General features: G+C 36.6%; 1 protein-coding gene across 8 annotated transcripts in view; it reads left to right on the forward strand.

Annotated features, from left to right (window-relative positions):
• The first annotated feature begins 2220 nt into the window (after window positions 1–2220).
• Window positions 2221–23948, forward strand: part of swm (Zinc finger protein swm) — a 30066-nt gene continuing 8338 nt past the window's right edge. For 2 of the 8 annotated variants that reach the window (XM_089737783.1, XM_089737785.1), the window contains exons 1-19: window positions 2221–2460; window positions 5230–5348; window positions 5733–5864; window positions 7217–7299; window positions 7968–8039; window positions 8628–8728; window positions 9415–9495; window positions 9774–9917; window positions 10320–10438; window positions 10890–11000; window positions 11467–11560; window positions 11698–11792; window positions 13144–13277; window positions 13882–14013; window positions 14636–14782; window positions 15150–15306; window positions 15953–16071; window positions 16914–16958; window positions 23664–23753. In XM_089737783.1, the coding sequence (XP_089593909.1) occupies window positions 2402–2460; window positions 5230–5348; window positions 5733–5864; window positions 7217–7299; window positions 7968–8039; window positions 8628–8728; window positions 9415–9495; window positions 9774–9917; window positions 10320–10438; window positions 10890–11000; window positions 11467–11560; window positions 11698–11792; window positions 13144–13277; window positions 13882–14013; window positions 14636–14782; window positions 15150–15306; window positions 15953–16071; window positions 16914–16958; window positions 23664–23753 (2034 nt within the window). In that variant the 5' untranslated portion in view covers window positions 2221–2401. The remainder of the gene's footprint in view (window positions 2461–5229; window positions 5349–5732; window positions 5865–7216; window positions 7300–7967; window positions 8040–8627; window positions 8729–9414; window positions 9496–9773; window positions 9918–10319; window positions 10439–10889; window positions 11001–11466; window positions 11561–11697; window positions 11793–13143; window positions 13278–13881; window positions 14014–14635; window positions 14783–15149; window positions 15307–15952; window positions 16072–16913; window positions 16959–23663; window positions 23754–23948) is intronic. The other 6 variants (XM_089737784.1, XM_089737786.1, XM_089737787.1 and 3 more) reach the window with 5 other exon arrangements.

Consider the following 23948-nt stretch of genomic DNA (forward strand, 5'->3'; position numbering starts at 1 on the left):
GTATGCTTATAACATGTATATTTATAATATTTAATAAAAATTAAAAAATATTAATCGTAGATGTTGTTCATGTTTACGTCTGAAGCAGTGATGGATTTAAGTCTCAAATATATTAAGTGTATAATCTATGTCTATGGATTTAGGCTTCATACCGCCCTAGGCCCTATTTATCTCGCCACGCCACCCTTAATGTCAGAATAAATTTTATTAATTTTTATCCAATATTTTTATTTTAAACTAGCTGACCCGGCAGACTGCGTAGTGCCTCAATCGATAAATAAAAGACATAAACTTTTGTATAAAATAAACTTACACAAAAGAAATCTGTCCGACGGGGGACAGACACATCAAAGGAAAAACATTTTTTTTTTTAATTCCGAACATTTTCATATCTAACTACCTTTTAAACCTTATCTGGACTTCCACAAATAATTCAAGACCAAAATTAGCTAAATCGGTCCAGCCGTTCTCGAGACTAACGAACAGCAATTCATTTTTATATATATAGATTTAAAACAACTAAATAATTTTTTTTATCAAAAATAATCTTGCCTCATTTTCAAAGCAGTCTTTAAATTTTTTGCGATTCAAATTTTGGCATTTCAAAAACTTTGCATCCCTCAAATCATGCCGCCCTCAGCCTAGGCTTTACGCACCTAGGCGTAAATCCATCACTGGGCTGAAGTATATATCTCTACATAAAAGATGGTATCTGGCTTTGGGGATTTACCGCTAGGGGCATTGTTCTAACTGTATACAATAAAAAAATTGATTTCGCTTTTACGCTATCGAGAACGATAAAACGTTAAAAAACTCGCACTAAGCACGCTATAGCCACAACGATCGATATGTGTACAGTAAGCGTTTTTTTTTCTTTCTTTTTGGTTTAGGGACAACTTCAAATTTTAATGCTTTGATGTTTCTTCTTCAACAAGTTCATTATAAATCGTTAATTTTATTTAAGCATTAAGCGACAATATTGGAACAAAACATGGGAACGTACAGATAAACAATACCGAATTTCAATGTCCATTGAAAAAAAAATAGAAAACACAAAACATAATCTCGCATTCATCTTTGTCATTATGTACGACAACTTCAAATTTTAATGCTTTTATGTTTCTTCTTCAACAAGTTCATTATAAATCGGTAATTTTATTTAAGCATTAAGCGACAATATTGGAACAATACATAGGAACGTAAAGATAAACAATTACGAATTTTAATGTCCATTGAAAAAAATAGAAAACACAGAACATAATCTTGCATTCATCTTTGTCATTATGTTATTTCTAACGTTTCGACTGACCGTCTTTCATGACTACAAAAATTATAAGGTATTCAAAACGTCAGAAAAATCGTAATTTAAAATTAAAAAAAAACCTTAAGATTAAACCGTTAAAGTAGTTTTATTTAAATCCACGGCTCGAAAAAAATACGGAAAACGAAGTTGAACAACTTTAGTAGTATTCGATTTAGTAGTTACTACACTTACTATAAGGTAATACTAAAATATTCCTGGCAACTATTTTCTGGTAATAAATGGGTTATCATACTTAACAAAAGGAAAGGTTTCCGGGTTTTTTTTAATATTTGGAACTCTCAGTTTCTGAATTAATTTTAATTAGGTACGCCATTTTGCATTTTTTGCAGATTTTTATTTATCTCGCCAATGTTTCTTCATAGACATTATGGCCAAGTGGATTACTTTATAATTTCAAATTTGACATGTGGTTATTTTTTTCGGTGTAGTTTGATTAATTTTTTTTTGTGGTCGTCTTAATATGGAGCCAAGAATATACTAAAACCTCAAATCTCTATGGATTTTATTCGGATCTCGGATAATTGTGCTCTTTGACGATCATTAAATGATTAGTTGAAGCTATAATTGTTCCATGTTTAAGCCTGAAGATCTATTAGGCTTACAAAGCAATAAGTTCAAAAATAAATTATCACTGAAAAAATAATTTATCAAATTGTTGGTATTAGAATATTTTTTTATCATTGTGTACAAAAATTATCTCGTTTAAATAGACTGTTAAAAAAACAAGCTAATTTGTTTCACTTAAGTGAATTAAATAATTATTATTAGCATGACGTGGAAAAAGTTAGCTTAAAAAATGAATGAAATAAATTTTCCGGAATTAAGATAAAAAAAATATCGCAAATATTTCTAGAATGTTACACGACAGTTCCCCGGAATCAGAAGTTTGATGTCTAGTAACACTTTTTAGGCAAAAAAATTGTGAAGTGTGATAACTACGTGCAGACGTAATTTATATTAGAAAACTTATTGTGGATAATATTATAAACAATTAATTAGATATTTAAGTGATCAAGTGCACTTTTGAATGGATTATTACAAATAAAAGTATTGTTGATTTTTTTTAGTTTTTCCGATATGTTAATAGAAAATCCGGACGCTTTCAAATCGTGGTTGACGTCCATATTGGAACCACTGTGAGTACACGATGCCATATTTTCGACTTATTTATTTTGTAATTTTGCATATTTAACGATTTCCACGTCATATTTTCATTTTTACAGCCGAAAAATACGTGATTTTGCATATAAGTTTGTATTTGCTTGAACTGATCACGTGACTTAGGTGTCAAATTACGCTTGGGGTGGGCGCGAAGTCGAAGTGGTTGTCAATTTCACATTACATACGGTTTTCAGACTTGTTGCCAAGGTGAATTTTTCCATCAAACATTGATTACGCCATTACAGCGTCTAGTAAGTAATACATGTGTTAAAAGTCGCTAAATTCCTTTATAAAACTAAATTTTGCTCATTGATCTGTCTACATCACTGTTTCTCCAATAAAAAAAAAATGTAAACACTGCAGCGTGCACATTTTGAACAGAACCAAACAGTACTAGTACAAAAAAATAAGTACTTTCTGTTAACCTAGTAAACATTTTTTTTTCCAAAATTATCCCCATTTCGCCTTCGAGAACGGTTACGTTGCAGCCAAAATTATAATAATCATTTAAGTTACCAATAGTAGTATTCAAAAGTAAATTGTAATCAGTAAGTTCATTTACTTATGGACGGACATTTGACCCATTAAAATCAGTTCCGGGAGAAACGTTTTATTAATTAAAATAAAACATGTTACTAAGGAGGGTGAAAGATGTAGAAATAGAAAATTGCTTAAGTCTGAAATTGAGATTTTTAAACCGAACCGCATGAAAGAGTGACCCATAAATAGTATTGCAATTCAAAAATTGCCAAATTCCATTTTCCCAAAATATGTAAACCAAAAGTCAAAAGTTATTGTTTAAATGTGAAATCTCTTTTAACCTAAATTTGCATTAATGGCGACATGTGTTTGTATATTTAAGAAAAAAAGTGCTATTAAAAAGCACATACCAAAAGATTTTTCAAACAATTAGGCAATTCTACAATACTATTTTAAAATGACAAAATACAACAACTTTGAAAATATTTTTCTGAAACAACTCTATGATTTGTTGTATGTAGCATTATATATATTTTTTTAATTCTCAGACGTAATTCTTACTTATATTATTTTTAGTTTTTATGTTAATGAACGCACGTGAAACTGTGTTTTTCAACTAATCCTTTTTTGCACTGAAATTTCTCACAAGTGCGCCTATATTAGACAATTCATACGTACCTGTGCAGTTTTTATTCCAAAGGCACACAATACACACAAGCTAAAAAAGAAAAGATACACAATAAATAACAAAAAATAAAAAAATTGTCTTGTAACTAAGCCGTGTGTGCACAAATCAGGATAAATGTGCTAAGTACACAATGTTCCTTACAACTATAGGATTTACATTATTCTTGCTATGTAGATAGGAATCACATTCTACCTATCATGAAGAAGTATAGAATACAATTTTTTTTTTTATATTTTAGATTGATGGATGAGCTCATAGCCCACCTGGTGTTAAGTGGTCACTGGAGCCCATAGACATCTACAACGTAAATGCGCCACCCACCTTGAGATATAAGTTCTAAGCCTTACTTTACGAAAGCCTTACTTTGGCGGCATCCACATCTTGGTGCCACCACCTGGGTAGATCAACAGATATAGTGAAATAAATCGTCTGAAATCTATTTTCAATAAAACAATTACAAGGTATAATTTTAGATGACTCCCACACAACTGTTAAAGTTAGCTGTTTGTCTTAGTGAAACACTAAAAATAAACCTCGCTTTGCTATGATTCACACATGTTAATTTCATATGGTGCATTAGTTTGACCAAAAATAGATATTAATATCTCAGTACCAAAGAAGTAACATTTTTATTATTTATTGAGTTTAAAACGTAAAACTAATCACAAATAGTTGGACACAAATTAGGATCATGTATAATGAAGTGGAAAGAGAGGTTTTCTAGTTGATGTGTTCAGCTTTTTGTTTTTTTTTAACTGTTATGGTAGGTTTAGAACAAAAAAACATTCTGAAACATTTCTCGTTTGTACCAAGCTGCAGCTCTAAAAAATTTCAATCAAATTTGGAAAATAATTATGTTTCCATACAGAAAACAATAAAAAAGAACAAATACATATTAATTTTATGCACACAATTTATTATTGTTGTTATATTGTAATTTATGGTACCCAGCTAGGAATTATTGATGTTTTAACAGTCCGCTCACACAACGTTTGGAAGTCAGGTTATGGTGACAAAGTAAAACAAAAGTGTAATGTACTAGAATAAATAAAATTACTAATTAAAGTATCTATACATGTTTAATTTCAAGTACAAACAGACATTACTATAGTGAAATTTAAAATAAGAGTGTAATAGACAGTAGTGAAGCTATTTTAAGCCTTAGATTAGATACCATAATCCTGCTGTGAAGCCATAATACAATGTAATTTAAACAGCATACAACCATTATACAATGCGATGGAGCTGATTTATGTCTCAAAACAGGTGGTGTCAGTCATGTTGTGTGTTTTACTGGTTTCGGTAACCAACTGGGCCTGACCAGGTAGACCTTTTGGTTGATCTTATTTCTACCTGACTGCATTAATGATAATTTAAAACTTTACATTCTAATTATTTTTTCTGTTTTTATTTTATTCTTCTGCAATAATTGGAATCAATATTTGACACAATGACATTACTGATTTGTTTTTTGTAAATAGTAGTAAAATAAATTGATTCTAAAGTCTGAACTGACAACAACCAAACTGGAATGTGTAAAGGCTTTTGCTTAACACAGTATATCTTTATGTTACAGTTGTGATGCAGATCCAGCAGCCCTCGCCAAGTATGTTTACGCTCTTGTCAAGAAGGACAAACCCGTGGAAGAGCTCCGTGAGGTGATGATGGATCAACTCGACGTGTTTCTCCAGCAGGGTATGATGAATTAATTAATGAATGAACAAAATATGTCTGCAAAAAATACAACTATGAAATCTCCCCAGGAAACTTTTAAAATTGTATGCAAGTAAAGATACCACATTTATATTCTACTTTCTTTCTTTCCTTTCTATTACTTTCTGCTGAGGTGTAGGTCTCGAATCAAATCCTTCCATTTACATCGGTTTCTTCTAGCTCCTCCCACGTCATGCCCAAGACACTCATTTATATAGTATTACTTAATAGTAATAAAATAAAAACAATCATGTTATATATTTAATGCTGTGTAAAAAAAATTACTTTATTATTATTATTAACTCCTTATAAATTATTACGATAATGCACATTAATCAGTTTTATTATTCTTATTGTCTAATGCAGAAACCAAACCATTTGTTGAGATGCTGTTTGGTTCCCTCGAGAAACAAGAGTATCTGAAACATGGTCGGGAGCCAGAGAAGCCTACTCCTCCACTACCAGAACCTGAGAAAGAACCTCAATTGGAGAACCATGGTAAAATATTTTACAATTAATTTTAGTAATTTTAACTAAGGATGTGTTAGGATAGTTATAATTTTACTTGAAAAGCATGCAAATACACTTATTTAGGGTTCCATGTATAAATACCAAGATCAAATTTATCACAGTCATATTTATTGAAGGCACTAAAATGTACACAAATTTTATAACAATTGTAATGCTGTAAAATATATTTATAAAAAAATGAGGGCTTATGCCGTACTGAACTGTGTTTATTTAATCAATCTACTATACAATGAATAATTATTTTATATGATATGTTTGGTATATGATTGATATCAACCTACAGTCAAAATAGTGAATGGCTTAAATAACAAGGCACCCGAAAATAGCTTGTCTTAGAACATAATAATTAACATATATGTTTGTGTTAAAAAACATTAAGAAGCGTTAAAAAATTATGTCAGAGACTTTTCGAAGCTGATGATTGTAATTGTAAAATAAACTAAATAATGAACATATAACCTCAAAGCTCAGTCTGTGAGAGGGGTAACAGGATCTTGACATTGCACACTCACTTCGTGCTAAATGCTTTAAAAGCACAGCAACGGCAAATATGTATAATAATCGGCACTAGTCTTGAGCTCTGACCTTGACGTAGTCCATTTTTGGGTCTGTTTGGGGGAACAAGGCAAAAGGGGGGGAGGTGGCGCCGGCCATGTTGATTACGTGATTAGATCTTCCCGTGTCACGTCACATGCCGTCAGCTGTGATTGGTTCCTTGTGTTGTGCTTACACATCATTGCAGCAAACACTACACTTTCGTCCAATCATATTAGCCACACATTTTTTTTAACAACCTCATTTAATTTTCATTGTTATGATAAGTATTTATATAGGGTAGGTAATAGGGTTATTTTTTAATATAATGCGAGCGAAACCCCAGATAAATAGAACGAAGTTAATTTAATTATAATATAAACAATTATATTAAATACATGAGTAAACAATTTATTTTGACCCTAAGTGCACGACACGCAGACGGCCCCAACTCTTTTGCAGAGAGCTCAAGACTCGTGCCGATTATTGTAAAATATTTAAATGTATTTACTTTTCATGTACGTAATCAATGATAATGATAGGAAACGTCTTAACCCACAAACACAGCCCACTGAGTTTCTCGCCGGATCTTCTCAGTGGGTCGCGTTTCCGATCCGGTGGTAGATTCTGCGAAGCACTGCTCTTGCTAGGGCCAGTGCTAGCAACACTCCGGTTTGAGCCCCGTGAGCTCACCTACACTAGCCTACTAGCCTCTCAAGGCTATCAGAATAGGCAGGGAAGGAAAAAAAAGAAAACGTTCTTAAGATTGTTTATTTTCATTACAGCTGCCAATGGGCCTGCTCCTCCACTCCGGCACCGCGTGGTCGTACCTAGGGCTGCGCCTCCGACCGAGCAGACACTCGTAAAGGTATCATCAGTTTTAAAGATGTTAAATTGTTTAGAAAAGATTGCTCTCAATTACTGAAATAAATAGTAGTACATAAATATATCAACATAGCCTACCATCATATGGTTCACAGGATTGTAAGTTCTTGAAGGTAGATCGCAATTTGGCTGTGCCTGTAACATTGCCAATATAAATGAACATTGATTGATAATCAATCAAAATCCGAAAATACTTAACTTTAGTTGATGATACGTTATGTTTTTACAATGCAGTAGAAATTACATCATGCTTTGAATGGGTCACCCTCGGTCACCGTCCTCGCTGAACCCTTCGCTTGCGACGAAGTACTCTAAATTAACCCTCAGACACAGCCCACTGAGTTTCTCGCCGAATCTTCTCAGTGGGTCGCGTTTCCGAACTGGTGGTAGATTCTGCGAAGTTCTGCTCTTGCTAGGGTTAGTGTTAGTAACACTCATAGTGGGCATGAGCTCACATACTTGCTCGGTGAATCTAGAATAACCCCTCGAGGTTACTAGATTAGGTAGGAAAAAAATTTGTTTTGAACTGATTTTGCATTAATATATGGAGGACTCTCAAATTGACTAACATGAATAAAATCAGTGAGCAGTCCCTAAATCAAATATGTGGTGTAGTTCTAAAATGTCAATAATTGTGCATTCGTCACACAGGTTCTGCCGACTGAACTGCTGGAGGAGCCTGTATACCAACCTCCGCGGAGAAGAGAGAGGCGCGCTGATTCTGTACGTACACGAGATGAGAGAAACATCAGTTTCCCTCCCTACTAATGTATTCCGTGAATCATTTCCCGTTTCTCAGTAGTTCAGTAAACACTGGTTTGTCTGGATTGGAACAGTGCAAACAATCATTTACTCAACCTTATTTATTATCATTAAGGAATATTAATTAAAACAAACTAACAATTACGTTTAATGACCAATTAGGCTGAAACAATAAGTTGTGACACATGTTCTCATGGAATCTGCCGTCAGAACGTTCCTATGCTCTGATCTCTACGATAGGATCGTCTTATCACTTTGAGAAACTCTTGAGCTTTGCCTTCGTATTTTAAGATGGCTTGTGGTATTTTTTGATGTGATGACAACTCAACCACAGAAGGGCTGTAAGCTCGTTCATCCGACTTTGCAATAAAAATGACATAGTCCGCTCCACGGCTGCAATGGCGCGGTAAATATCATTCAGCAGTGTACCGCACATCTGTACTTCTGTATATATTTGCTTAATATAGATTAATACAAAAATTAAAGTAAATAAAAAACTAAGGAAACCCTGGAAATAAAGAAAATGAAAGACAAGTTCTTCATTTTTAGCTACGTGACAAAGATGATCGTCGAAGACGTCGATCTCGGTCGTGGGAGAGAAGAAACCGTCCTCGAAGACACCTCAGGGAAAACGAGCATGATGGTAAACGGTATGTACCCACAACAAACAGACACTGATCCGACTTACATCTAGCCTCTACTCTCATACTACACTACTATAGACACACAGTCCTCTGCAGCTCTGTACTGATCCCGAACTCTTCTCATACACAAACAGACACAGATCCAGCCAACATGTAGCCCCTAGTCCCATACTACACTACTATAGACACAGTCCCCTGCAGCTCTGTACTGATCCCGAACTCTTCTCATACACAAACAGACACAGATCCAGCCAACATGTAGCCCCTAGTCCCATACTACACTACTATAGACACAGTCCCCTGCAGCTCTGTACTGATCCCGAACTCTTCTCATACACAAACAGACACAGATCCAGCCAACATGTAGCCCTTAGTCCCATACTACACTACTATAGACACAGTCCTCTGCAGCTCTGTACTGATCCCGAACTCTTCTCATACACAAACAGACACAGATCCAGCCAACATGTAGCCCCTAGTCCCATACTACACTACTATAGACACAGTCCTCTGCAGCTCTGTACTGATCCCGAACTCTTCTCATACACAAACAGACACAGATCCAGCCAACATGTAGCCCCTAGTCCCATACTACACTACTATAGACACAGTCTTCTACAGCTATGTACTAATCCTGGGCTATTCTCAAACACTACAGTTCTAGACTACCATAACGACTATTGTTTCTACAGGGTCCGACCCTCAAGGTCTCCTTCTCCTCGAAGGTATAGAAACAGAAGTCCACCTCCAGCAGACAGAGCTAGCAGGTCTAGGTATGTACCTGTGTAATCAAGAAAGCCTAAACAGAAAGGAAAATTTAATTCTAAATTTTTTGTATTCTATGCAATTTTACAACCAAATAATTTTACGAATTGTACAATATACTAAGATACTTCTAGACTTGATAAGTTTGACAAGTTTTAAATAAACGACCAAGTTCCTATAGACAAATAACGAAATAATCAAGGCGAAATTAATATCGCTGTAGCAACTCAGAATATCTTAAGTCTGTGTGAAAATGTAACATATATGTATTCTTGTTTATAAACAGATCAAGGTCCCCAGTGCTGACCCGCGACAGGGACCACGACAGAGAGAGGGACAGACTGCGCGTGGTGCGTGAAATAGAAAGAGATAGAATATCGAGAGATAGAGAACACAGAGATACGATCTCAAGATCAAGAGACCGGGATAGGTTAGTTAATGTTATTGGAAATTGTAGATTAAAATCGAAATTAGAATATTAGAGAGAGGTTACGAAATTATTGCATCGTCATATTATGTCCTTGATGCCTTTGCAAATTTTCAAGTTAACTGGACGTTTTGAGGTCGATGGAAAATGTCTTTCAGAGATCTCGTTACATACGAACATACCTACTAAGATAAACATAGCATGTTAAAAGCGGCAATTAATACGAGATTTTCTATTTTCAAAAATAAAGACATGAGTTTGCACTTAAATTCTAACTTAAGTTTCCTAACCTTTTTCATTCTTTCATAAGATAATCTCTAATAATATTGTTAATCTTGAAATTAATTTAAAATAGTTAGATATTTATTAATAAATTAGGTAATAAATAATGTGTATTTCGAACAGGTCTCGCGATAGGTCCCGGGAGAGATCTCGCGATAGATCCCGAGGTTCACTATCGCCCATACCGGATACGAGGCTAGACCATAAAGACGGCTACAAGCGGAGATGTAGAGATTTCGATGGTAAGTACCTCGACAAGCAAGGGGAATCGAAGGCTGGCGTTTGTTTATCTATCAATTTTAAGTGAATACATATTTTATGCAAGAATAAGTTCAAATGTCATCACTGTAGAAACTTAGATAAACATTGTAATTCTTTATTAAGTTATTGGTGCGACGTTCCACTGCATCTATCTTAACTGTACGCAGTGGCTTATCGATGATGAAGGTACCACCATAGAACAAGACTATATAGCCATCTGGTTTGAGATATTTAGCCCATAATAATTTGTGGTACAAATGTGCAGATATGGCGAACTGAGCAGTGGTATTAACCCATATTGGACATGACTCATTATTACTCAAAATAAAATATTGGACAAATGCTACATATATATATCTTGATATGGTTGGCTGAGAAAGTTACTTCTTTGGTTGGTGCAAGTCAAGGATAATAACTTGTTGTTTGTTTCAGAGAAAGGATACTGCATGCGAGGAGACCTCTGCTCGTGGGACCATGGCGCCGACCCTCTAGTGCTGGAAGACGCCGCTTTGTCCAGGGTCATGCTGCCCGCTCACGTGCCTGGTAAGATTTCGTGCTTTACTAATAATACCGGTAATCACTGAGATGAATGTTACGTTCATCCGATTAAAGCAATGCCACGACAGGATCCATGACTTGATTCCTTCGATCAATCTTGTCCCTTCCTTTCGTGTCAGATCTACGCAAGAGAACTTAGCCTAGTACAAGCTTGCAAATTTTCTTATAGTCCATACTAATGAGAGTAACTCGTCACATCACACGTTTAAAAGAATTTTTTTAATGAAATCTTAAAATCGTTGTCGCTTGGGCAAGCCTCTGTCAAACAGTGGACGTGTGCGGGCTAAAAGTGGTAATAGTAGAACATTACGATAAAGTTTTGCACAACCTAAAATGATTATTGGTCTTTACCTGAAATTATTGTAACCACAATTTGGATATCTAATCATTATTTAAAAATACATTGATGTTCCTCTATCTGTAATGTTTGGTTTTGTTACTATTTTCACAGAATACAACCCCCTGGCCCCAGACATCTGGTGCGGGGGAGCCTTCCCCGGGTACCCGCCGCCACACCCGCCGCGGGAGCTCATACCCATACCGAGGTACGCATACAAAACATGTCACAGTTCGTTGCAAAAAGAAAGATAGAAAAACTATATATCTTCATAAAAGAAAATTTTTAAATGTAGATTTAGTTTTATGAACCATAATTCCACAATATAATCATTTGTTTGTCCAGAGTAAGACATGAAGCTCCACCAATGGCGGGTATGCTCCCGCCCCGACCCAGACACCCCGCTCCCAACAAGAAACCCTTCGACTACAATAGATTAGGTGAGTTTGAAAAATATATCTTTCTGATACCAATAAGCAAATATGCATATGGAAATTTGCGCCTGTACTGCCACGACAACTAAATCTAAATAACCATCAGGAGCTATCTCTGACAGTAAACACCTTGCACGCTAGTTTGCCAGTCCAGTAACACTTGAGCTACCCATCTGCCCCCCTCCCACAAACCTTATACAGATTACTGTCTGCTCGATATAGACTTTTGTTGAAAGAATCGCCTTAACTCCATAACTTACTACTACTTGACTAACTACATGTGCAGCTTACAATTATTATCCCTGTGTACTTGCACCATGGAAGTGATTAAACATTCTGATTTGCCCACTAGTCAAAGTTGTTCTGCTCTCCAGAGCATTTATACTCACGAAACTCAAAATTAAAACAGCATTGGCCTTAAAAATTCTTTGAACCATAGCCAGGAAAGATGAGGGGTAATCTTGAACGACAGGTGGTTGCAGGTAAAGTGGGAGGAATAAGATCGATCGATTCTGCTATCCGATCAGTTAGAGTCAAAGGTCCCGACCCTCGGACATGAGGAGCGCTTCATCATCATCAGCCTGTATCTCTCCACTGCTGGATGTAGGCCTCTCCCATAGTCCGCCACAATGAACGATCCTCCGCCTTCCGCATCCAATCTCTCCCAGCATATCGCCGCAAGTCATCGGTCCAACGGGCAGGGGGACGCCCAACGCTGCGCTTACCGGTACGCGGTCTCCAGTCCAGAACACGTCTGCTCCATCGGCCATCGGTTCTGCGACACGTATGTCCGGCCCATTGCCACTTCAGCTTGCTAATCTTTAGGGCTATGTCGGTTACTTTGGTTCTTTGACGGATTTCATCATTTCTGACTCGATCCATCAAAGAAACTTATTAGGAGAAAATTTATTCTAGTGCAATAGAGACATTAAAGCGCTCAACGAGCTATGGAGAGTGCTGTGCTTGGAGTTTCTCTGAAAGATCGAATCCGGAACGAGATGATCCGACAGAGAACCAAAGTTATAGACATAGCACAGCGAATTAGTAAGCTGAAGTGGCAATGGGCTGGTCATATTAGCCGGACAACCGATAACCGTTGGGGTAAACGCGTTCTTGAGTGGAGACCGCGAATTAGCAAACGCAGTGCAGGACACCCTCAGCCTCGGTGGAGTGATGATTTGTGCAGGGTGGCTGGCAGGAGCTGGATGAGAGAAACCAAGGATCATGCTCAGTGGCGAGCAATTGGAGTGGCTTATGTCTCATTTCTGTGACGGCGGCGTTTACGTCTCTGGACTCGTTATCGCTGAAGTCTTAGTACGTGCAAAGGGAAGTTCATATAACACATTTCTACTTTCAGGCCCGGCCCGTCCCCCGCTACCGGCCAACGCGGCCAACTGTTCATTGGAGGTGAAGAAAGTGCCGCGCGGACTGAACGATATAACGCATTTGAACAATCATTTCTGCAAATTCGGAAAGATTGTTAATATACAGGTCAGTGATGATAGGCATTTGTCGGGGGTCAGTACACGCGGACCGCGTAGAGCTGTAGAGTGCGCACGAATATTTAAGACGGAGCTCGAGTAGTGGTTACAGTTTTGAGGATAACGACACAGGGAAGATATTCCACCGAGCGGGTACTATTGCTCGGTGGATCGATGGTCCGAATGTAACGAAACTTGTATATATGGAAGCTTATCTTGAAAATGTCGTTAACGAGATTCAAGTATTGGACAAATATCCTAGAGTCATTGAATATATTATGTTTTGTATGAAAACGTTATTAGTATAAATTTACTTATCTTATTTTGTCAGTATAAATAAATACAGCCATTTCTTATTGCTTAGATGGGTGGGATGAGCCTGGTGGTTAACGGTGCCCATGGACATCAACAACATAAATACCTCCACCCATCTTGAGACATGAATTCTAAGTTTTACAGTATAGCAACTGCCCCACTCTTAAAACCGAAACGCATTACTGCTTCACGACAGAAATAGCTACTATGTTTGCTATGTTTAATATGTAAATAACTTGTTCCTGCCAAGTTACCTATATATCCTGTGTAATTGTAACCAAAGTGATTTCCCATTCCAGGTTTGCTATGAAGGAGATCCAGAATCAGCTTTAATCACATTCTCGACTCCGACAGAAGCCAACATAGCATATAAAAGCACAGAGGCTGTACTCAACAATAGATTCATCAAAGTCTTCTGGCACAACCCTGAGGTGAGTGTCACATGGCTTTCCAGCACTAACATTAAAGTCTTGTTAAAGTATGTTTAGTTTTAGAAGGAATAGTTTGTGATGTAAAAAGTTAATGCATTTCAATTGTTACTTTATTTGAGAACCAATATCAATCCTGTTGTCACAAACATAATTCCTTAACAGTATCTGCTGTTTCATCATCTATTTATCTCTATAATGATTCTATACATGTGTTTGTCACCGAGTTTTTCCTAAACAGAAGGACCTATTTTGATATTATATATTGTTTTGTTAAGTCCTTAGGTCCACAAATTAACCTGATAGGTCCCTTATAACCCAAACTAGGTTATAACTTTTTTGTCATGCTAATATATTATCTGCAAGACTTGCCAGTATTATATGTATATACACTGGAAACGCCCTTATTAAGAATCACTGACAAAACATGCATAATGTAACGGAATTTTGTTTGGATCATTTGTACATATAATTTAATTGTAAATTCTTTATGGTATGTCAAAGTTGAGGAGTTAATCTTGTCTGTGGTCTTCGTGAACCGCTTTACAATATTTAGGCAGTAAGCTCGTTCACCCTACATACACAAAGAAGCAATATGTTTGTACCAATACATTTTAATTCATAGAACAAACAAGAAAACACTGCTCCGGCCGGTCAACAACAAAACAAGCAGACAGACAGGAATTCGCAGTTTACCTCCTCGCACAACAAAGTGTTAATAAACAGAGACAACATTAAAGCTACACAGGAAAATAAACTTCAGAATGAAAAGGTAATTTTATTATTAAAGGTGACTCAGCGGTGTAGTAGTTAGTACCTCTTGCTGTTGCGCCGAGGGTCTAGGGTTCGATTCCCGCATCGAGTAAACATTCGTGTGATAATCAGATATGATTGCTCTGTGTCCAGGTGTTTTTTATCTATTTAAACATATATAAGTATGTTTATCAGTCTCTGATACTCATAACACACGGATCTTAAATTTGAGTCAGATGACGGTGTGAAATGTTCCCAGTTATTAGGTAATCAACTAGTTGGCAGGCACACCCCTGGCTGCTTCTGTATAATTATACAATAATTTATTAAACGTGTCATTGAATAGTGAGTGCAATTAAAACAACAAATAAAAATAATTTAAACAGAATGAGAAGGAAACTGCAAACGGCCAAGAACCCAAGAAGGAACAAATAAAACCGTTCGAGAAGACCAAACAAGTAATGGAGATGTACAAACGAGCCCAGTCGCTGCTGGAGACACAGCTGCAGCAGCAAGTGTTGCTGATCAAGAAACTGGAATCTGGTTAGTGTTTTGTTAATAACAGATGTTGCCTACTGTTGTTTTTAACAAAGTAGTTTTTGACATGATTAATAGCGCAGTAGTCGTCATGGATGATAGAACTAAGGGGTATCGTCTCTGGTAGTAATATCAAGGCATTAATAAAAAATAAATAATAGTTTAAAAAAACTAACAAAATATGCGTTTATAGAAAATCAGTACGTGGTATCAGTAGCTATAAATATTTTATGTACAGATATGAGTAGAAGGGCTATTTTGATAATATCCTGAAAAGCACCGCGCGCCTTATTTACAATAAAAAAAATTTTTCTTACATTATTTTTTAGTTGGATTTTCTATAAAAGCATATTTTGTTAGTTTTTTTAAACTATTATTTATTTTTCATTTTTTAGTTGAATTTCAATTTTTTCAATACTTTTTTTAAATATTGAATTGTCATCGGTCCTTAATAAGTATACCAAATTTCGAGTTAATCCGACGTTTTGAAGGGGGTCAAAATCATGTTCAAAGATTCCATTACAAACATACATATTTCTGAAGCTAATAAAAGCGTATTAAAAAAGGTTACTGGTGGAGATCATCCCGTCTCCATTGCTAAGATTTAAAACCCTTGTGTTCGTTCGCACGTGAACAACAGCTGTTGTTACAGGCAACATGACTCCGGCTCAGCGGACAGCTCTTCTAGACGCCATTAATTCAGCTCAGGAGGGCATCGAGAAGTTGAGGAAGGAGTTGGTGGCTTACAATGGAGTCATCAAACAACTGCAGGTCAGTCCGTTCTACAAAACATATATCCCTTGAGAAATAATATAAAGAAACCACGAGCTCTTGGCTGATAGTTCTAAGCAGTAGAACTGTATTGCTTGTCAGTGGGAGAGTCATTACGATTTTAAAGTGAGCCTCTATGAATTACTATTGAAATAATGGAGTAAGAATTAGTCCTAATATTGTTAAGCTGTCTGGTCTAACTCCCATCCTTATAACCAAGTAAATTATTAATCTCGGTGATATTAAAATTCTGTCATCAATTGAACTATGACCACACGATGGCTTAATTATGTGGTCAGTAAGGTGAATTGTTTTGTTGTTGCTGTGATCTCTTGTAAGTACTGTCTGCAAAACAGTCCTAGAGATTACAAATCATTAAAAAGTATTTAAATTTTTTAAGACCTGGCCAAGAGAAATATTCACCGAACGGTTTGAGGGTACCTCGGTCTGTCTACGACCTACGTGTTCGGCGTTACCGGTCATTGACCCATGTATATCATCATATCGTTAACATTGCGAATACATTGCTGGCTGACTGCTAATCGTGAACGCTCGTGAGCATGTTCCTTGCTGCATACGTGAGACTTGGACTAGCAAAAAATTATGAAGACTTTTATATTATCATTTCGTCGATTGACGATCACAGCTTACGTAATGTTAACTAGTTATCGCAGCCCGAAGAGGGAAAGTCGAAATTTCGATTGTATAATCCATAATGACTGTCGCTCCCTTCGAATCGGAATCCTCAACTGCTTTGCGGCAGAAATAGGCTAGACGTGCCACCAGTTATATATATATATATATATAATAGATATAACAGCATAGTTGTGTGTACATCACAGGAAGAGTCTGTAGCGCGTTCGATGTCCCGCCTGCAACTAGCTCAGGTACTTGGACGCTTTCACGGTATGCGTATGCGCATGCTTCATGCTATAATAAGCCACAAACACGTTTGCATTTTTATATCGTAACGGAGTATGTATGCATTTTGCGTGAATCTATATGAGAACAATTTATTATTCGTGATACTTGTGCGTTTTAATGATTAAAATTTAATCGATTCCTCCCAGCAGTTTGTTTGTTTGATTATTCATTTCATCCGCACGATTCTCATGTGATGCCACGGAGTAACCTTTTTGATGTTTGATCTATAAAATGAAAACCTTTTCGGCAAAATTAATTTTATTAATTAACTGGCTGACCCGGCAGACTTCGTAGTGCCTCAATCGAGAAATAAAGACCTAAACTTTTGTATAATATAAACTTAAAACAAACAAAAGGAATCCGTCCGACGGGAGACATATCAAAGGAAATTCCAAGCATTTTCATATTTATCTAAACTTTCTTTTAAACCTTCTCTGGACTTCCACAAATAATTCAATACCAAAATTAGCCAAATCGGTCCAGCCGCTCTCGAGTTTTAGCGAGACTAACGAACAGCATATATATAGATGAGTCAGATCGTTCTCTGAGCTTAAATAAAAAAAAATGTATATATGGATGGGTATATTGTGTGGTTAACTCTTAGGTTTGGCCTCAAATGACGTCACGAGTCCCTTAAAATTGCAAATTATCTAAACGACAACTCACCCTATAACGTTGTGTTTGTTCGCTTGTGTTTTGTGAACGATAGATATTGCCTGTTCATTGTAGATTGCGTCCTCATATAAATGACGAAATCGTGCGAGCGCGCTTGTTGTATTGTGTGTGTGACTGTGTGTGTGTTTGTTGTGTGACGCCCAACTCCTTCATATATATCTTGTATGTATATATTGATAAAGCAGTGAAGCAGTAATTATACTGAGACCTTAGAACTTATATCTCAAGGTGGGTGGCGTGTTTACGTTGTTAATGTCCACGGGCTCCGGTAACCACTTAACATCAGGTAGGCCGTGAGCTCATCCACCCGTTTAAGCAATGGAATTGGTTCTCTGGGAATTTTGGCAAATTAAAGGGAGGAAAATCTCAAATTCATTTGTTCCACTTTGATTTATTGCATTTATTTTTAGAATTTCGTTATTGATTAACCTATATATTAATACGTGAAGCAAAAACTTTGTATCCCTTTTTACGAAAATTGCGCGGACGGAGTAGATGAAATTTTCCACACTTATAGAGAATATAGAGAAGAAGTGCACACTGCTAATATTTTTTTTAAATCATGCATAAAAGATACATTAAATCAATACAGAAAACATTACACACACTACATACCATGTATTTGACGCACACACGCATGCATACTATTTATTGTCAAACTTTTGTTCTTGAAGTCTGTTGTCAAATTGAGAATAGATTATATATTGTTTATCTTTGTTAATATTTTTTATAATGTAGTCTTGGCGAAATTTGTGACTATAGAAGTATAAAATACAATCATAATAGTGTACAAACTTAAAATTCCAATTAATTATAGTCGAATTTCGACTACTGCTGGACATCTAGTAGAATTGAATGTATGAAACCATTCATTCAACAGATCGTAGTAATGTCGAAATTGGGGTCATATAGGTATAATAGTACCTCTTTATAATTATACTGTACTTACTAGCTTGCGTTGGTTTAGGGGAAAAAACTAGTTTTTTTAAACTTAAAACAAAGTTTAAAGTAATTAACCTTGGTAAAGTTACGACAATTGTCCTTTTCTGTACAGACAATTTGTTTGCAAATTTTCACGATTATCGATTGAGTGGTTAAAACATGAATTGACGCGTCTGTAACGTTATGCATGGATTCACTTTACACAAATCACGTTATATAGGATGCAACGTATCCACTGAGTTTCTCCCCGGATCTTCTCAGTGGGTTGTGATTCTGATCCGGTGGTAGATTCAGCGAAGCACTGCTCTTGCTAGGGCTAGTGTTAGCAAATTCTCTCAGGTTGAACCTGTGAGCTCACCTACACGTCCGCGCGTAGTTGGCATTTTACCAACGATTAGGTAGGGAAAAGAACCAAAAAAAACAAGTATGCAAGGTGATTTAGAAAAAAAAAAAATTGGCAACATTATTCTCACCACACATTATTCATGAATGCACTATACTTTTGCATGTGGGTTCTCTGTCTCTAATTTTTAGAACATTACGCTTCGTATTTTCATCTGTGTTAATAATACAATATAGATCTGTCGCTGTGTAATTTTACTATAAAAACTACAGAATAGGTTCCTATGATTTTACTAGAGTTATGCTTCAAAATCAATCCGTCTTTATCTACAAAACATATACCACAATTGTTATTTTCAATACTTAAATTAGGTAATGACAATACGCATTACTGCTTCACGGCAGAAATAGGCAGGGCGGTGGTACCTACCCGTGCGGACTCACAAGAGGTCCTGCCACTAGTAATTACGCAAATTATAATTTTGCGGGTTTCATTTTTATAACACGATGGAAGTCAATCGTGAACATTTGTTAAGTACGTATTACATTTAAAAAATTGGTACCCGCCTGCGTGATTCGAACACCGTTGCATCGCTAGATACGATTGCACCGGACGTCTTATCCTTTAGGCCACGAAAAAATAAACTGTCTTTAAGACACCTGGCAACCATTTGAGGTATCACACATTTTGGATCGTTTCGTAATCGTTTATTCATTTTCTCAATTACTCAAAAAGAACTATTTGTTCACAAGAATGTTTGTAAAGCATGCGCATACACTTTCCAAAAAGTCGTCCTGAATTCATTCATAAAATCATACTTTGCAAATAAAATTCATGTAAAATAAACGCATTTCACGTTCTGTGTAAGCATATATGTATATAAATGTTTATAAAAATAACAAGTACTGTACCGGTCATTAGTCGTAATCATTATTTTTAACGTAGCTTATATTTTGTGTGTGTTTTTAATATATATCGAAGGATAAAAGGATATTTGATTTAAGCGTCATTCTTGCAACCTTTAAATGGCTCTCCTTTGGCTTTAAATGGCTAATTTAAAGGTTAAAATTTGGAAAAAATATCCAAAAACAAAAACAAAACTTCAGCAATTTGTATGGAGTAAACTTTTAATTGAAGCTCAATTAAAAACGTCGAACTGTTGATGCTAATACCAAATAAAACGAACCTTTAATTGCAAAGTTAAATGTCGCTTAAACCGAATAGCCTTACACTCCTTGATATATATTTACCTATAGTATATATCGCCATGTACATACATATCTATGTTATCTTAGTGCTTTCATTGTACAAAATAGACTACTTACAAAATAGAATAGTTATCAATGAATGCTATACTGAAATTTGCCCAAACAAACCACGAACTCTTAGCAATATTTACTGAAATTAAAACAAAATAATGACAACACGAGGTTAAATTTGTAAGACGGTGTGTATTGTTATTATTATTTGACGACTTAACGTATTAAGATCAATCATCAATTCAGTCCTTTTTCAAACGAGGCTTGTGGAGAGTATTAAGCGGTAGGCAGCGGCTTGGCTCTGCCCGTGGCATTGCTGAAGTCCATGGGCGACGGTAACCACTCACCATCAGGTGAGCCGTATGCTCGTCTGCCTACAAGGCCAATAAAAAAGGCCATTCTTTGGGAATATGAGGATATGAAATGATCTTTGGCGAAATTGGAAACGATATAATTTGTTAATCTAATGATTATTATATTTTTGCGTCATTTACCTTATAAGTGTTCGTCAGAACATTTAACGGTCTTGGAAGATCAGAAGTTTTCGGGTCCGGAAAAAGGTTGCTGGAATGTCGATTCTCGTCCGCGTTGGGCCATGTTTGATATTATTACGACGTGCTAGTTTATTCTACTGTTGGTTTTGTATAGTAACGCCCACGCTGGTAGTTTTGAATAACTACTTAGTCTGACCAAAAATACTGTTACAATAAAAAATATAAAAAATTCTATTGTAAATAACAGTGTGTTTCTGCCTTTGTTTCTGACAGTGTGTGTGTGTCTTTACTGCTTTGACAACCTTTTTCGTACGAACACTACGTGGACGGCCAGATCTTTTTCTGTCACAGAGGAGGTCTCATTGCACCTATTAATAGCCCGGCACACCAACATTTTACTAATACCAAGCGTATGGAGAGTTTTAAAAATTGCATTTGGCTCCATACCTACTTTGTGTAATGCAATCACAGCGATTCGGTTCTCTTTATCACCCCACTCCATTTTTCCAAAATATTCCAAATTATTATATATAATTCCAAAATATTGTACAATGTATTGGCGCCAAAATGAGAAAACTCAAAGAGCAATCATATAAAAATGACAGATTCCAAATTCAAATGTAATATTTTGTTAATTTTTAATTGTAACAGTATTTATGGCCAGACTAAGTATTCTATTGTTTGAGAGAAAAATCTATCAGTGCAACTTGAACTACAATATACGACCCAGTAATTGCTCAAGGCGGGTGTCGGCGTTCGCTTTATGATGTCTATCTAATGCTGCTGTTACTAAACAATCTTACCGTGACCCGTTTTGTTCCAGAAATAAGGCTCACTATTGTTAATACAGCGGCCTATAATATATGACCTTTTTTTGTGTGTTTATGTCGCGTGGTTTTGCATATTTGTGCTATCAATATTTTTGTGTATAAATTACTAATTATTGGAATGGTATATCCGGGCTATTGACTCATATTAAAATAAACTCACGCCTCTATTTCCAACGCCCTATAGTCCTTTCGCACATGCATAATTGTAAAAATCTGAAAAATGCGGCCGGTCTAATCTTAAGTGGTTTTCCGAGCTCATACTAGTTCACGTGCTCCTTGTACGTGATGTCAGTTGATTGAAATACACACACACATACATATATTATAGTATAAACACTCCGCCGGCTCCGCTAGTTGGTTCCGACTGTGTCAGCATATCCAACAGCTTCTTTGGTCTTTGCAGTAAATGTATAATATAGTAAAATCCTTATCCGACAACGAAGGGGCAACGCAAAGCCGCCGTCGCCCGAAACATGTCTTGTCGGACCCCCGGTTTCACTCTCGGTGCTTTTGGACCCTCAAGCACTGGTCACCCTCCTTCGTCGTAATCGACGATTTCGACGAGCGAATTAACCCATAGACACAGCCCACTGAGTTTCACGCCGGATCTTCTCAGTGGGTCGCGATTCCGATCCGGTAGTAGATTCTGCGAAGCACTGCTCTTGCTAGGGCTAGTGTCAGCAAATTCTCTCAGCTTAAGCCCGTGAGCTCACCTACCCGTCAGGGTGTAGCGGGAATAGCCTCTTAGGCCACCAGCGAAGATGTAGGGGGGAAAAAAATTTAACATTTGCCGTAATAAGATTTGTTAGTTAAGTTTCGCGTTAGAGTAATGATACCTTTGTTTCCCACTGTTGAAAACATTGTCTGATATGTTTCTTGTGCGCTGTCATGATTGTTCAATATTCTCGTAGGGCTTTTCGTTATTCACGACGAATGATAGATGAGAAGTAGGCACTGTATTTAGTTTTAGTTCAGTCTTAGTCCTAGTATTCGTATTTGTATCTTTAAGACGTATAAAATCAGTTTCGTTAATCGTAATAGTAGACAATTTAGTATCTATTGTTTTTGTGAATCGAGATTGAAGTGAGGGAATGTAAACGAGACGTTTTACCGTGTGCGTGTGGGCGAGCGTGCGTGCGTGTGTGCGTGCGTGCATATGTGACGTTTAGTAAATTGAGTATATTGTTGTATAATGTATTACACCCCTTGATGTTCACGTGTCGTAGACGCAAAAACTGCTTCTATGTTTTACTCGTATTCCGACGTTTATTAAGAAACGTAAATCTCGAAAATAATTGTAATTTTTTTGACTGTTATTATCGAAAATTAGTCTGGATTTTAGCACGTGATAATGGAAGTGAAGCATGCGAAACCTTGGAGGCAAGAAACGCGAAATTAAATAGTAAAAGCAGTTAATACTGTTATCGAACTTGTTTCCGTGTGGCATCTTGCGAAAGCTTCTGAATTATGTGCCCTGACTCTGAATCGTTTGGTTTTGAATCGATTGACCATTAGACTGAGGTTTTTATTTTTACTAAGCAGTTTGTCTTTAACATATCAATGTGATTACCGTTAATCCTTTTTGGTTAAAACTAATCGACCTTCTTCATTGGCAATCTTTAATAGACCCCTTTTTTACCTATTCTAGTAATCTCGAGGGTTCATACTAGATTCACCGAGCGATTAGGTGAGCTCACGGGGCTCTAACCTTACGAATTTATCTAACACTAGCTTTAACAAGAGCAGTGTTTCGCAGAATATACCATCGTATCGGAAATTCGATCCACTGAAGATCTGGCAGGAGAATCAGTGGACTAGACCCTTAAAAATGGTCGTTCAACCACGCATACTTAGTCTTTTACAAGACACCACTAGGCTCACCTCCCACTCAGTGAACTAAACACCCAAACTACCCATTGAAGTTCTTAGCCTTAGGGTCCATTCCGGTTTCGTTCCTGACATCCATGTACTAGACCATGTATTCAATTTATCATCTCTCTGTATACGCTTTTCTCTTGTCTCCTGGAGCCTGAGCTGCAGCAGTTCTGACTTCATTCATAACGAATCCCAACAGCATTGTACATAATGCCTAGCTTTGTATATATATGGATGGCCACTTTGTCAGCAGGCGAACTCGCATAAGAAGCCGAAAACGAGAGAAGAGGCCCAGAAGGAGATCCTTGATGCTGAACTGGATATGTTCACTAAACAGCAGGTCAGTACACACATATTTTTTTTTTTATTGCTTAGATGGGTGGACGAGCTCACAGCCCACCTGATGTTAAGTGGTTACTGGAGCCCATAAACATTTACAACGTAAATGCGCCACCCACCTTGAGATATAAGTTCTAAGGTCTCAGCATAGTTACAACGGCTGCCCCACCCTTCAAGCCGAAACACATCACTGCTT

Source organism: Bombyx mandarina, chromosome 23 (genome assembly GCF_030267445.1).
Source record: "Bombyx mandarina strain Sakado chromosome 23, ASM3026744v2".
Classification (NCBI taxonomy): Eukaryota; Metazoa; Arthropoda; class Insecta; order Lepidoptera; family Bombycidae; genus Bombyx; species Bombyx mandarina.